Below are 16,722 nucleotides of genomic sequence, written 5' to 3' on the forward strand. Positions count from 1 at the left end.
TTCATTATCCTAAATGGAAACTCTGTGCCCATAAAAAAAATAACTCCCCATTCCCATTACCCCCAGCCCCTGGTAACCTCTAATTCTACTTTATACCTTCATGAATTTGCCTATTCTAGTTATCTCATATAAGTGAAATCGTATAATATTTGTCCTTTTGTGTCTGGCTTATTTTACTTGGCATAAAGTTTACAAGATTCATCCATGCTGTCATATGTCAGCATTTCATTACTTTTCGTGGCTGAATAATATTCCATTGTATGTATATACTCCATTTTGTGTATCCGTATATCTGTTGATGGACACTTAGGTTGTTTTCATCATTCAACTATTGTGATTAATGCTGCTGTGAACATTGGTGTACAAGTATCTGTTTGAGTCCCTATTTTCAATTCTTTTGGGTATATACCTAGCAGTAGAATTGCTAGATCATATGGTAATTTCATGTTTACCTTTTTTGAGGACCCACCAAACTGTTTTTCAAAAAAAAATTTTTTTTAAGCAACTTGTCTTTATGAAGACTTTCTGAGGCATTCAGCTTGGTTCTCACAGAAGCAACAGCTCTCTTTACATTTGGTCCTATATTTCATCAGTTTCTAGACCATCTAATTAACTCGTATAATTACAATATCATGGATTCCCTGGTGGTCCAGTGGTTAAGACTCCACACTTCCAATGTGGGGGGGGGGGGTGTGGGTTCGATCCCTGGTCGGGGAACTAAGATCCCGCATGCTGCGTGGTCAAAAAAATACAATATCAAGTCCAACTATCATTAACAGGTTTAGAAACATACACAATTGATACTTGCTAAGCATGCAACTCAACTGCTAAGACCAGAAGTCCTTGGAACATACTAGAGCGTAGCTTTCTGGCAGTAAGCCCCAGGGTGCTCTGGGAATCAGCCAATACCTATTACAGAACAAATGGAGTATATTGGTTAATCTGTCCAGTCAAATGGAGGCCAGTTAAGAGAGCTTTTACCATTCAATTAAATTACCTTTGTCATGATAAGATATATAAAGGAATTTAGAAATGACTGTGGCTCTAGGAAAAAAAAAAAAACAGCTGCACATCCAGGACTGTTAACATTCAATACACTTGTTGTTGGGAGACTGGAAAAAGGCACACAGCAAAGGCTAAAACAGAATGGGAAGTTGACCAAGGTGGTCATTTTTGTATCAACTCTTGAATTTAAGAAAGTTCTAATCGATAAGAGCCGTAGGTTAATTTTCTTCCCTTACAGCTTCACTTAGCGTGGGTGATAAATGGAAGATAAACAAAGAATAGGGAGATCATGCCTATTCTTAGAAAGAAAATACCTTTCAGGTTAAGATTCAAGACTTGAGGATATGGGGAGGGGGAAGGGTAAGCTGTGACAAAGTGAGAGAGTGGCATGGACATATATACACTACCAAACGTAAAATAGATAGCTAGTGGGAAGCAGCTGCATAGCAAGGGAGATCAGCTCGGTGCTTTGTGACCACCTAGAGGGGTGGGATAGGGAGGGTGGGAGGGAGGGAGACGCAAGAAGGAAGAGACTTGGGAACATATGTATATGTATAGCTGATTCACTTTGTTATAAAGCGGAAACTAACACACCATTGTAAAGCAATTATACTCCAATAAACATGTTTAAAAAGAAAAAGACTTTGGGATGTGATTAGAAGGTTTTCTAGCCAGTTCTGAAATGAAATCACCAAGCTGTAGGAGGAGTACTTTTATACAGCATCATCCATCCTTGTTGGCGACCCAAATGATTAAAGGTTTGGGAAATTGCCCCTCTAAATATGGGCTAAAGAAACTGGGTTTATTTAGCTTAGAGAGGGAGACTGAGCATGCTGAGGGGGACTTAATAATAGTCTCCAAGAATATGAGGGATATTCTATGAGTGATGGAAAGCAGCTGTTTCCTGTTTCCACTGAGCGCTGGATAAGAAAGAATAGAGTTAAATTGCAACAAGTGGGTTTAAGAACTACTTGGCCATAAAGTTCAAGACAACAAACCCACAAGACCAAAGTCACTTCTCTGTTTCAGAATTATGTAGCTCACTAGCTATCTTTCTTGGGTGCTTTCAACTGGCCTGTTCTTGAACTAGTAGAAGGATATGGAGGACCTTTCACCTGTGTGAGAGTATGAAGTTGTCCAGTGTCAGAACCTACCCGTGTTCCGTGGCTGAGGAAGCCCTTATCTTCTAAGGAGATTTAAAAAGAAAAGAAATTCAGGATCTCTTTGCTCCCCCCTCATCTGCTTTTAAAGCCAGATAATCTAGATCTGCTTCTTCTATATGAGATGAAAACTTTCCATAGATTTGCCAGTGTGTGTTTTTTTCTGCCCACTTGGTCAATGTTGTCACGACTTTAAAAAAAGTTCTGTGTTTTTAGTGAGATTGTGTATACACATACATGTGTATACGTACATGTATATAGGCATGTGTGTATATATGGTGTCTTAAGATATGAGATATATACACATATATCTCATAGATATTGTAGATATTTGATATATGATATAGATATATATTTATCATATGTAATTAATTCAACAATGAAAGCAATGTTTCATTCTAGACAGTGTGTCTGTGCGTGTTAGGGATATGAAGATGAATAAGATATACACCATGGGGCTTCCCTCGTGGCGCAGTGGTTGAGAGTCCGCCTGCCAATGCAGGGGACACGGGTTCGTGCCCCGGTCCGGGAAGATCCCACATGCCGCGGAGCGACTGGGCCCGTGAGCCATGGCCGCTGAGCCTGCGCATCCGGAGCCTGTGCTCCACAACGGGAGAGGCCACAACAGTGAGAGGCCCGTGTACCACACACACAAAAAAGATATATACCATGCTAATTAGGAACAAAGCAAATAAATACACAAAGCATTACAAAATAATGCATCATTCTAGAAAGTCAGGTAGGGGAAGAAATTTAAAGACAGAAAAGTGAGTTTGGGGAATGTTACTAGTCTTTAGTCAACGAGGCAGATGGAAATGCCTGAAACTTCTTCTCAACTATTGTTTCACCATTGTTATCCTGTGTTAGGTGAATTTTACTGTTTATTCTGAATTGGATAAAGGGGTGTCTTATTTGCCCAACTAGGAGTGTTTTCAAGGCAAGGTTTCATTTCCAGAGGATTGACTGCTGTTGGGTTATATCTGGAAATTATAGGTTTTTATCAGCATTAACTGTGTTTGTGTTCCACGTGGGATATTTTCATCTTGTACCCACATTTACTATAAGCTTATTAGAAATGTTTGCCTCTGTCTTTGAGTGTTCTCTGGCATCTGGGAAGCGGCGGGGGCGGGGGGGGGGGTGGTGGACCGTAATCCAGCCCTGACTCCCACAACTCTTTTGGTCTTCAGAAATCCAGCATTGAAGGAGGAAAAATGACCTGGGGTTGCTTTAAATCACTCATTCACTGTGAAGCTTTGAGCAAGTTACTTAACCTCTCTGAGTCTTACTTTCCTTCATCTACCTGACAAGAATGTTTTCAGGACAAAATTAAATGCAATAGTATGCTCCAAGCTCAGAGCTCATGTGCCCAGCCCTTAAGTCATTGATTCACAAAGGGCTTCTCTTGCCTATGGTAGCATCATGATTGCCTCTAGATTCTCTTCCCTCGTGGGCTTTGCTGGACCTTAGGGGCAGGTTGGTAGGGTAGGGTTGGTTTAAAATTCATGAGGGCACCCGAAGTCCAATTGTATGATTTTTTTTCCCCTTTTCTATACTTACTCAATCCAGAAAAAAAAAGTCCACTATAATGCCAGATGTTCCAGGAAGCGTTTGTTGTCAAACTACTTGAAACAAATGATGTGCACACATGGAAGGAAAGTGCGTTGTAAAATCAGCAGGAAGATTATGCTTTTTTTTTTTTTACAAGGTTTAAAGGAGAATAAATCAGTCTTCTAGATATGCAGGTAGTCATTTAATAGACATTGATTAAATCGAGTGCTGTGCTTTGAAATGATATCAAATTGAAGACATGATCCTTGCCCTGGGAGGGTTTATGAACTTGTTGGAGAGACCAAACATGTATATATGAAATGATCACAGAACGGTTAGACTCAATCTCAGGAAAGGAAGTATAAAACAACAGGGCTTGAGCCCGTAAGTACTGAGGAAAGGCAGGATACAGGTTTGGGTAGGGATTTAATATAGTTCTTGGAGACTTAAGGTCGTGGTTTGACGGGTTCATAAAACAGTATCGTTTAAAGACAGACAGAATTAAAAAAAAAAAAACCCCAACCTAAAATGTTCACTTCCTATAGAAACCTAAGAACATACTGCAGTTACTCTTAACTTATTTGAAATAAATGCATCCTTCTAAATTCTCAGCGTTCAGGCTGATTTCCTTTCAAACTCTCCCTCCACACTGTGCCAGACGGCTCCTGCCCAAATTTGTTCTTCGTCTGCGGGATATGGAATATCTTTATAAATCATAACAAGTCACAGGGAGGGTAGAAATCCCAGCTCGAGACCTACCTCAAAAGCTGAGGCGTGCCACGTATTTTAATGGCGGTGGATCTAGGAACCAAGGGTAGGACCTTTCTCTCTCTATTAGAAGAAGATTTATAATTCAGAGCCTTCTGAGGGTGAGCCTGGATCCTCTGACCTGGACCCATCCTCCAGCCCGTCCCCACATCCCAGCTCCCCAAATGAAATAAGCAGGGAAGCAGGGCAACAAAACCATTAACTTAATAGCGTCGAATTTATGGCTGAAATCTTGCAAAGCTTATGTCAGCAGAGGAAAATAATTACTGTCACTTTCTTTGAGACACTTGGCTTTATGGTTCCTGTCACCTTTATCATAACACACAGCTGATTTAGTAGCTCTGTTTTTCATGGCAAATGGCCTGGTGTTATGTTTTTATGCATGTGGACATGCTAGTGAGATGACAATACATGGATAGACTGGGGTGGGACTAAATTTAGATAATGAACTGGAATACTGTTAACGGTTTGGGTTTAGTCATGCTGTCACTATGCCAGCTGAGCTTTTCTCACTTGCCCTTTCCTCCTCTAGATTCTCAAATCCAAAGATTTAACATCTCCAACCCAGCGCTACATCGACAGCAAAGTCGTGAAAACCAGAGCAGAAGGCGAATGGCTCTCCTTCGATGTCACTGATGCTGTTCACGAATGGCTCCACCATAAAGGTGACCACCGCCCTCTGTTCTCCTCCTTCGATGTTCAGTGATCCTAAGTTATTGCAAGTCGATTGCAGATTGAGGGGTATTACATGCACAGACAAATGACCTCCTTGACTTAATGTTTTCCAGACAGGAATCTGGGATTTAAAATAAGTTTACACTGTCCCTGCTGCACCTTTGTACCATCGAATAATTACATCATCCCCAACAAAAGTGAAGAACTAGAAGCGCGATTTGCAGGTAACTGAAACCGGGGCGTATGAGGTGGGGGAGGGAAGGGCCTCTGTTGATAATCTCCTGGGGGGATGAGGTCAGTTTGCATGTGAAAATGAGATTGCTGGGTGAGGCCCGGGGAGTTTCATTTGTTTGGGCAAAGCTATGGTTGGGGAAAGATATATGAAGGCAGAAAGGACTAGAAGAAAGGGATTCCTTCCCAGTTTACACTGCTCGATGCCCCATGATGACTTGGCAGTACTAACTGACAGACTTACCAACCTTCCAGACTCTTAAATAGCCTGTTCAGCCCTTTATTCTTCACTCGAGCAAACCAACATTCCATCTATGCTAATAGTATAGAAGAAGAAGATCACGTGCATTCAAGGACATCCATTGATTATCCCCCCCAAACCCAATGTCGTGGGGAAGCCACCACTGTTATCTCACAGAGGACGTCCTCTCCCACCACAGCCTCTGTAACTAACCTGACCTGTACCAGAACACACCCCCTTTTCTAGCTGCTGCCCAAGATTCCAAGTGGCTTCCTTATCAGACTTTCATAATAGTTTATAAACACATAACAAGGTTTTAGTCGCCCCCCTAGTCTTGCTTACCTTTTAGTAAGCTTACTTTAGCCAAAAGTCGAAGAGAATGAGGAGATGCCAAGGGTTCAAGTCATGTCTTACGTCAGATAACAAGTCGTTGGAGGACGAGAGGTGAGGGGGGAGTCTGGACCTATTGTGGGTTCAGCACTGGCTCCACACCACCAGGTGAGGGAGCTGATGGCCCTGTCCTAACTCACCCCACCTGGGACCTCCATCCATTGGCAGAAGGCTCCAGTGGACCTTGCTCATGGAAAAATACTCCCAGCGGTCTAGAGATTATTTCAGTCTCTAACCTAGTCACGATTCTCTAGAGCATGGAGATTAAATGCTTAAGCTGGCGGTCTCCTGAGTGTGCTTTGGGGAGCTCGAGTTTCTCCATCTCAGATGGAATCAGGAAGGTGTTGAGGATATCATAAAATCAATGAAAAACCCCTTTCTTCACAGCTTCCCAAAGTAGCATTAGGTAAGGGTGGGTGACTTCTGTTTCACTTGAACCTCATTCACTGCAATTTAGTGTAAGTCTCAGTTTAGGTTCATCAGGGAAATCTTTTGACTTGAGCAGTCCTAGGAAGAGAGGGGACCAGCGGGTGACACGTCCTATGGCCGTGTCATCAGTCGTTGAGGCGTTGAGCACAGCCTACACTGAGGACTGACTAAAATAAACAGTCGAGATTGCCCTTGGACTAGTGGTCAAAGACTTCTTCTGTAGTGACTTTCACAACCAACAGGCCCTGCCTTGGACACTGAACTGCCTTCTGACAAGAGCCCCATTTAGCCGTGTTCCTTGTCACCTGCACTAGTCCTATCCACTGCCGTGGGGAGTGAGCCAGCTGCTGCTGCTGTGTGGTCATCACTGCTCTTTGTGACAATAGAAAAGATATGGCTGATTCTGTCTGATGGTGAAGCTAAATGTCTATTACCCGAATGCATTTTTTCAAGGTATTGACGGCACCTCCACATATACCAGTGGTGATCAGAAAACAATAAAGTCCACTAGGAAAAAAAACAGTGGGAAGACCCCACATCTCCTGCTAATGTTGTTACCCTCCTACAGACTTGAGTCACAACAGTCCAACCGGCGGAAGAAGCGTGCTTTGGATGCGGCCTATTGCTTTAGGTAAAGGAAATAAAAAGAAAACAAAAAGTAACTGTGTTTGTTTAACGTTTGTACTGCTTTTGCCCCCCCCCTTCTTTTTTTTTTTTACTAAAAATGGACTGGAACTGCAACTCATTGCATAAAACCAGGACTAGAAAAGTTAGAGCCATCGTATTTCGTAACATCATCCTTTCCGGAGGTTGAAACAGTTATTTCTATGCTGTATTCATCAGTTCTTTAACAATGAATCTACTGTGAAGGGAGAAAACTAGCCCCCTGAACTTTTTCCCCAAATCCCTCCGAAGCACTTTGAGGCTGAAGGAGAAAAGGAGCTGTCTGTTCCCCAGAGCAAAGTTAGGTTTATTTGAGGTGCAGGATGGCGGGTCCCTGACTGGGGAGACTCACCACCTGTAGAAGACTTCACTCTCCCTGCGAGGTACCCATGGTCAAACCTTCTTCACCGTAACAGTGATGAGAGAGACAGAAGAAGGATGCTGTTTGTCGTGTCTTTCACTAGAGAATATGAGAAGGGAGGGTAACATAAATTTATCTCCCATTTCCACCTGAATTCATGGTGGGTAAGTGTGAATGTTTTTCTGTATTTTTTTCTTTCTCTTTTTTCTTTTGGCCATGCCACTGGTGCAGCTTGTGGGGGCCTTAGTGGCTTGCGGGGATCTTAGTTTCCTGACCAGGGATTGAACTCGTGCCCCCTGCATTGGGAGCGCGGAGTCCTAACCACTGGACCACCAGGGAGTTCCCCTTTTCTGTGGTTTCTTAGTAAGCGTGGTAGGAGCTGTGGGGTGGTGAGGGGTCCTCACTGATAAAGTGCTCAAAGTGTGTGAGTTCACAAGAAAAAGGGTGATTTTGGGTTGCCAGAGCCAGTGGTTGCTCTAAGCAAGACTCTGTGTTTCTTATCTCTGGTTCATTCCTAGATCCAGGAACAGGAAATGAAATAAAGGATTTCTTCTCAAAGGAAAATGCCTTAGATTGTTCTCTGTAAATACCTATTGTACCTCATCCATTTTGCATTTGAAAAGGCAATAGAGGATGGATGGCCAAACTGTGCACTGTAGGTTGGAACGGGCTTGGTCTCGTCTGCCACGTCTTTGCTTATATCTCATCATTTAAGGGAAGGGTTTGATTTTTGAAGTCACAGATAAGCGGGTCAGGGCATAGAACTCACAAGGGAGTCCTGCGAATCACCATCACACCTCATCATGACAGTCTCTTGAGATTGCAGTTCAGCCATTAAAACCTGGCCCGTGGTATTTGCTCACACATATTTGTTGAATAAATGAACGAGTCATTTTCCTGGTTTGGGATGAGGGGCGGGGGGATTGGGGTGAAATCAGCTTCAAAATCTCCATTGCTCTTTCTTTTATCAGAAATGTGCAGGATAATTGTTGCCTACGCCCACTTTACATTGATTTCAAGAGGGATCTTGGGTGGAAATGGATACATGAGCCTAAAGGGTACAATGCCAACTTCTGTGCTGGAGCATGCCCGTATCTGTGGAGCTCAGACACTCAGCACAGTAGGGTAAGTACGGGCCTCACTTGTCTCTTCTATTCTTGGGCTGCTAATATGTACCTGCTGATAGTATTTCCACATGAATTCTAAATAGCCTGGTGCCCTTTTGTCATCACACGTAAATGGGTGCTGGAGACACCGTTTTGAAGGATGAGAAAAAAATGTAAGCTGTAGGTGAACTCAGAAAGTAACACTGATGAGTTTGGACAGTATGTCTGGCCTTCCCAGTTAGATTACAAGCAACTTGAGGACAGTTTAATTTTTGCTTTGTTTTATATTCCTAACAGCTGTAAGCATAAATAGGTAGGATCAGTATATCACTTAGTGTCATGTGCTGTTAAGATGTGCAGGGACCCAGGTCTCCAGCTAAAAAAAGGATCCGTTATCACCTCCATCAGGGACTGTCATATTTGAAAGAACATTGAGGACTTCAGTAGGTGCTTTGGCAGAGTGATTCACTAGTGTATGACAGTTATAAAATCATTTAACTTCTCTGAACCTCAGTTTTCTTATAAGTAAAAAGGAATGTCTGTATTAAAAATTATTTTTGAAATAATAATGTCCAACTCCAGAGTGGATGTGAAGAATATAAAGATGATATATGTAACAGTGATTTGAAAATCAGTATCTCCCAGTCTTTTCGAATATAACCCAAAGTAAATGAGAGTCTGAATATTTTATTAAGTTACTTCAATGAGGAATGAAGGCTAATTCAGAAGGCAGGTCCTAGATTGGATGCCATGGGTTGCCAGCCCAGATTAGCAAAGACTTTTTCTATGTAATGATGGTATTTGTCCAAATGCTTCTTCCTTGTGCCTAGACATGTAGGATTTTTAGAGATGGAAAGGACTTCACAAGTTATCTTGTCCCATCCTGTAGTACTATATATAAAATAAATAAACAACAAGGACCTACTGTATAGCACAGAGAACTATACTCAATATTTTGTAACAACGTATAAGGGAAAAGAATCTGAAAAAGAATATATATATATATACACACACACACACACACACACACCACCTATAACTGAATCACCTTGCTGTATACCTGAAACTAACACAACATTGTCAATCAACCATACTTCAATAAAAATATAGAATAAAATGAAATAAGAATAAAATAAAATACAAAACAATAATAGGCTCTCTTGTTCAAACCTTTCATTTTTTTAAAGAAATTGAAGCCTAGATCAAGGAGATGACTTGCCCAGGAGCAAACAGTTGGTGACAAACCAGAGCTTGGAACGCAGGCCTCCCTGTTTTATAACCAGGCCTTCGTTCACTGCGTCTTAGAGTTTAATTCCTGAAATGTGGCTACACACTGGGGTTATGCCTCTGTAAATCTCCTTATTAAAGAAACATTAGAAAAATTGCCTTCACTGCAGGATAGGAAAATGAATCTCCTGCCAAAAAGGTCCCATAATGCGTTCAGCTGAACTCAAGAGTTTGGGGGATATCAATGATTTTCGATAATCTGTATTATAAAATTCCTCTTGAATTCAGCTGAAAAAATCTTGTGTTGGTGGAGCATGAAGTCTATTTATTGATAAACGCTTGCATATGCTAAACTTCCAATGGACAAATACGGCTCCCTTTCCTTCAGCTGTTTTCCTGACACCCCTGGAGGTTTTGGCTCCCTGGGCTGACCACGTGCTTGGCCACGTGAGGGAAGCTCGCTTATGCCTGTCGCTTGGTCTGAGCTCTCTGGCCAGGCTGCTTCAGCTGGGCTGTGGCAACAGTAGCTGTAATGTGGGCGAGACCCAGTTGCCAAGTAGAAACATAATTCTCCTCCCTGATACACAGAGGGAGTGTGTGAAGGCTGAGACCACGCTTGTTTTTCAAGGAGAGAGGAAGAATCACTGTCATGATCACAAATATGTGGTTTGGACAGTTACCCAAAAAGCCAGAGGTAGCTTAATAAAGTAGTCAGTGTTGCTGTGCTGAACAGATCTTCTGTCTTAGGCTGAAAACATTGCAGTGAATCTCGAGGAAAAGGTCACTCGCTGTTTGATTAACACATTAATGGCATCCTTGGAAATGTCTCTTTATCATCACTGGGGAAGCTCCATACTTCCGTTGGTAGAAGTCACATACCCCTTTGATATAGGATGGGGTTAAAGGTATAGCACTGACCATAGAACTTGCTTTTCATTCTAAGACTGACTATTCACTCCTCCAACTTAGCCACTACCATTTACCACATGGAAAGCTAAATGGACGGTTGATTATTATTATTATTTTAAGAAAAAGGTAACAAAGTGAATCATTAAGAATATAGATTACTTCTGAGGTCGTTCTTAGCATGACTGTATTTACGAAGCAATGAAAAGACTTTGATCTTTATTTATTTTAAATAAAAATTTAGGTGACATTAAATTGGCCTGAGAAGACACTTAGCCTAGGAAGATTTCACACTGCAGACAGATGTCTTTTGCTCTACCTAAGGGTAGATTAAAGCTCTGATGAGAGTTTTAATAAAAAATGTTATTCTCCTGTTTATCCATGTATTCATTTCTTCACCTAGCATGTGAGTCTTGTTTTGATTTTGTCCAGAGAAGTCTCACTAGGGCTATAAGGTTAAAAAAAAAGAGGTGTGTAGAGTCCCTGACCTCAAGCGAACTCTTCGTCTAGGTGGGGATTGAAACTACTCACGAAACTTCAGTTACAGAGAAGTGTAGACACAAGGCGAAATACCAGGTTTGGTATTTGGACCAAGTTTTCTGAGGGCCTGGGAAGTATGGGCAGCAAAGGAGTGATCAAAGTAAAGACTCCTTGGAAAAACTGGAAAATCTGTTGAATGAGCAATTTTGTCTAATCTGACTTTTACAGAAGTATTTGTTTACAATGTATGAGAAAAGGATTCTGTAGGAAAATGGTGAATTCAGGGATTCCTCAGGACGCCTACCCATTTGACTATAATTGGAGAATAAGTAAAGGAAAGTGTAAGCCCCAAATAATCTAAATTGCCTACTCAGTGCTGTGACTGATAAGATAACTATGTGCGATGGTTCTATTAAAAAATAATTGCCTGTTTTCTGGGGTCTTTTCCTATGTTTTCTTTCTTCTCCTGTGTCCTTTCAGGTTCTCAGCTTATATAATACCATAAATCCAGAAGCATCTGCTTCCCCTTGCTGCGTGTCCCAGGATTTAGAACCGCTCACCATTCTCTACTACATCGGCAAAACACCCAAGATTGAACAGCTTTCTAATATGATCGTAAAGTCTTGCAAATGCAGCTAAGATTCTTGGAAAAGTGACAAGACGATAATCAAACAGTGATGATGATGATGATGATGATGATGATAGTGACAAAGGCAATGTTTGTAACAAGAAAACACGAGAGAGCCTTGCTTCATCAGTGTTTAAAAAAAATTTGAAAAAGCGGTACTAGTTCAAACACTTCGGAAGTTTGTGTTCTGTTTGTTAAAACTGGCATCTGAAACAAACAAAAAAAAGTTGAAGGCTTTATTCTATATGTTACCTACTCTGTAAGTGAGAGAGACAAGAAGCAAAACCTTTTTTTCTTGAGAAAAAAAAATAAACACTGGAAGAATTTGTTAGTGTTAATTATGTGAAAGAAAAAAAAAAAAAACAGGAAAATCCCGTTAAGTGGAGTTGCTGTACATACGTTTTTATCCCATGCCTCACTTGATTTTTCTGTATTGCTATGCAATAGGCATCCTTCCATTCTTACTCTTAGAGTTAACAGTGAGTTATTTATTGTGTGTTACTATATAATGAACATTTCATTGCCCTTGGAAAATAAAACAGGTGTATAAAGTGGAGACCAAATACTTTGCCAGAAACTCATGGATGGCTTAAGGAACTTGAACTCAAACGAGCCAGCGAAAAAAAGAGGTCATATTAACGGGATGAAAAATGCAAGTGACCTATTATATGACTGAGCAAGTCTGCATGAAGAAAAGACCCTGCAAACACATGCTCTCTACCAACTGCTGGAGGAAGCTTCTTGTAAGGTTCAAAACTGAAAAGCCTGTTAATAAAGGAAACTTTCGGTCAGAATAAGTCTGTAAGATTTTTTTTTTTCCTTTTTAATTGTAAATGGTTCTTTGTCAGTTTAGTCAACCAGTGAAATGTTGAAATGTTTTGATATGTACTGGTCAAACTTCAGACCTTAAAGTATTGCTGTATAGCTATGCTCTAGATTTTTCCTTCATTTCGGTGTATGTAACCATACCTATATTACTACAATAGATGGGTATAGAAGCCAGTATAATTGGAAACACATCTGCAGATCTCTTTTGCAAACGATGAAATCAAAACATTAACTACTTTATGTGTAATGTATAAATTTTTACCATATTTTTAATGTTCTGTAATAATGTCAACTCTGATTTAGATTGGACTTAAATTTGGCGCTTTTTAATGATCGTTCGGAATTGTGTGTTTCCTTTAGCTGGCCAGTACTTTTGAGTAAAGCCCCTGTATTTTGACTTGCACTACAAATACATGTTTGATAGTATTTGTTCCACCTGTGCTTTTGCATTGTCCATTATTATGACATAAGCTACCTGAGTCCACTTGTCCTTTTTTTTTTCTTTTATAAAAAGACATAGTTTTCCTTCATTTTCTAAGCATCATTACTAATCAGTTCAGACATTAACAATCTTCTATTTTAGGGAAATTGGGGATTATAGATACATAGATAATTGAGGTGAAATGTTTTAGTTTTAGCAAGGGCTTAAGGATCTGACTGGAACTCAGAATCTTGGTGACTGGGTTAAGAAAGGCTTCTCTAACTTGGTTTAATCAGTATTTTCACAGAATTCTACTGTTACAAAAGAGCAGACAGTTCTTAGGAAACAACTGTTTCTTTAATCGAGTTTTTAGTGTTCAGGGAGAAATGGAAAGATTTACATTTTAGTTGATTTTTTTTTTTTTTAAGGAAGAAAAAAAGCCCAGGTCAGCATAAGTCATTTAGTTTATTTCACTGAAGTTAAGGTTTTTATAGATGTTCTTTGAAGGTTGAAAAGGCACTAGGCAAATTCTCCCATGATCAAAAAAATCCTTTCTTTCCTCTGAATGACAGTTATCAAATCAGAGGTTAGAATTTACCTTGCTGAAATACATGATTTGCCACAATTTTGCAGAGGAGGTAACCTTATGTCAGGGGTTGTAGGATATGTCAGTTTGTCAGTTGTCTCTTATTTAGCTTTAGGATAACAATTAATAGTAAGTCAATGGAATATTTGCAGTTTTACCTAAAGAGCAGCACAATGAGGTGTGAATCCAGCGTGAAGTTGTTTGTTTGATATAGTGTACTTCTTTTTTGGAATTTCCTGACCATTTTTAAAATGACAAATTGGATTTGTTTGAAAACTGGAAAAGCAAGAGATAGGATGCCACAGTACCAAACAACCCTTGGGTTGGATGTAACCCAATCCCAGATTGGAGTGTGTTGATTTTTTTTTTCTCTTCCACTTTTCTATCCATTCTATGTAAATCACTTATTTCTGCAGGTATTTTCCTCTCAGATAGAATGACATTTTGTTTTGTATTATTTTGTCTTTCCTCATGAATGCACTGATAATATTTTAAATGCTCTATTTTAAGATCTCTTGAATCTTTTTTTTTTTTTTAGTTTGGGGGTTTTATAAGGCCTTTATTTCCCATAAGTAAATATTGCTATGAGAGGGGAGGGAGTGGGGAAAATGTTAGTATGTGGGTGGGGTTGGCCTGCAGTTTTTCTGTGATAAACAGCAATACGATTTTATGGTTGGCATGATTTTTTTTTTTAAATGGAACATAAGAATAGCTGTTTTGTATTTTGATGACTGATTACGCTGTATTTTAACACAATGTATGTCTGTTTTTGTGGTGCTCTAGTGGTAAATAAATTATTTCAATTATATGTCGATGTGTTTTTCCTGTCCTGGTATCATCCTGGAGACCAGAGAACACTTCTGGTTCAGGGAGCGTGATCTCAAGCTAGAAAAGTCACACCAGCTTTAAGATTGTGCTTTTTTTTTTTTCCTCAGAGAGATTCAGTCCAGAGATGTCATGCTTTAGAGTTCCAGAGCCAGGATGTATCTATCAAGGCCTGAAGAAAGCGCTGTGCAGGCTTTGTATTCCCTTGTTTATTGCTATTTGGTAATTGTTGGAGATTTAGTTTCCATCCAGCTTGACTGTCTACCAGAAAAAAAATGCAGAGAGTTGTTTGGACCATGCTTTGGCTTTCTAATCCTATGTTCTGCCAACCCCAGGGCCAAAAGAACTGGTCTAGACAGTATCCCCTGTAGCCCCATAACTTGGATAGTTGCTGAGCCAGCCAGATATAACAAGAGCCACGTGCTCTTTGGGGTCGGTCTTTGAGAGCAGCTACTCCTTTATTTCTCCCCTACCGCTGCACCAAAAAACCCCTATTCCCGCAAACTTCTTTGGCTGTTCACCCTGCAAGACCAGACTTTGCAAGTGAGTTGCCAGTCTCTCAATAAATCAAAGTAATAAAAAACGTCGTTGTGGCTCCATCTGGCTGTCCTGCTTTATCTAATGAAAGAACGAATTTGTGCCTGTGTTCTAAACATCACCTAGAAACAAACCATCCATTCAAACGTCTAGGTAGAACAGAAAACGGTTCCCTTTTCTACACTCTGTGTTTCATCTTTTATACTCATCTGTTATAGACAGAGGAAGTGTTTCACTTGAAAACAATTCGTTCGTGCTTCTCTGCAGTACCAGGGGCCAGTACCAGGCCTATCACCCCAGCCCTCACCACCTTTATTTGAAGTGTGAGAAGAAGAGGGTATCATAGGGTCATGAAAAGAGTCACGTAAGAGCTGTATCAACTTGGTAAATTTGTCAGCCACTCTGACCCTCCGTTTCTTTATCTTTAAAATGAAGATGAGATTTACCTGCTTTGTGTGGTTGTGTTTGTGCCCTGGCTATTGTTAAGTAAGTGGACATGGGAAAAGTACTTTGGTGTTTGGCCTGTAGATGACGGTCAGTAAATCGTAGTCTTAACAGCTTTTTAACGTCTATTCAGACTGTAACCAGGGGCCACACTCCTTCCTCTTGATACTGAATGTGTAACCTCCAGACCCTAATCTCATCAATGAATTGGGCCATCAGTTATTCCTGAGAATATTGTCACTTAATTTCTTAACTTTTGGGTTACATGACTGACCAGAAACTGTTTAAAATCATGGGGAGATGTTCAGGTGAAGCTTTGCTTCCCGTCCACCGACTGAAATTCAACGTAACAGAGACAAGGCGGTTAGTTGATGGTCCCATTTTCTAAGATGATGATACTGAGAGCCCCAGTTTGCTGAGCACCCACCAGCTACTGTTCTCTGTTATCCTACGTAACCTCACATGTCACCCTACGATGTAGGCTTTTTTGATAGAACTCCATTTTACAGGGAAATGAGCAGACTCGGAATGGTTAAATTACATGTCCAAGATCACCCAGGTTATAAGAGGAAGGTCGAGAACTTCATTGTTCAGTACACTAGCTACTTGCCACGTGTGGCTTTCAAGCAACTGAAATATGGCGAATCTGAATTGAGACATTCCAAGGTGTAATATCCAAACCATATTTTGAAGACTTAGTACAAAAGAGAAAGAATATCTAATGTCTCATTACATTTTTATATTGATTACATGTCTAAATAATACTATTTTGAATATATGGGATTAAATATAGTATATTATTGAAATTATTTCACCTGTTTCTTTTTTACTTTTTTAATACAATTACTAGAAATTTTAAAAGTACATATGGTGCTCGTATTCCTACCCTATTCTATTTCTCTAGAATTGTTTTTTCAGTTCTTTCTTAGAATTTCCCCATCTCTCTGCTTACATTGCCCATCTATTCTTGCGTGCTGTTTACTTTGTCTATTAGAACCCTTAGCATATTAATCACAGTGGTTTTCAATTCCAGGTCTGGTGATTCCAACATCCCTGCCATGTGTGGTTCTGATGCTTGCTCTGTCCTTTCAAATTGTGCTTTTTGCCTTTTGGTATGCCTTGTAATTTTTTCTTATAGCTGGACATGATGTACTGGGTAAAAGGAACTGCTACAAATAGGCCTTAGAAATATGGTGGTGAAGTGGGAGGGGAAGCAGTCTATAGGTCTATGGTAAGGTCTCAGTCTTCCAGTGAACCTGGGCC

The 16,722-nt window shown here is 40.3% G+C and overlaps 1 protein-coding gene across 2 annotated transcripts in view; it reads left to right on the forward strand.

Annotated features, from left to right (window-relative positions):
- Window positions 1-14,433, forward strand: part of TGFB2 (transforming growth factor beta 2) — an 82,989-nt gene extending 68,556 nt beyond the window's left edge. For both annotated transcript variants that reach the window (XM_079900093.1, XM_079900092.1), the window contains 5 exons: window positions 5,014-5,146; window positions 5,270-5,380; window positions 6,901-7,078; window positions 8,443-8,596; window positions 11,671-14,433. In XM_079900093.1, the coding sequence (XP_079756219.1) occupies window positions 5,014-5,146; window positions 5,270-5,380; window positions 6,901-7,078; window positions 8,443-8,596; window positions 11,671-11,829 (735 nt within the window). In that variant the 3' untranslated portion in view covers window positions 11,830-14,433. The remainder of the gene's footprint in view (window positions 1-5,013; window positions 5,147-5,269; window positions 5,381-6,900; window positions 7,079-8,442; window positions 8,597-11,670) is intronic.
- The last annotated feature ends 2,289 nt before the right edge of the window (window positions 14,434-16,722 follow it).

This window comes from Stenella coeruleoalba (assembly GCF_951394435.1).
Source record: "Stenella coeruleoalba genome assembly, chromosome: 1".
Taxonomy (NCBI): Eukaryota; Metazoa; Chordata; class Mammalia; order Artiodactyla; family Delphinidae; genus Stenella; species Stenella coeruleoalba.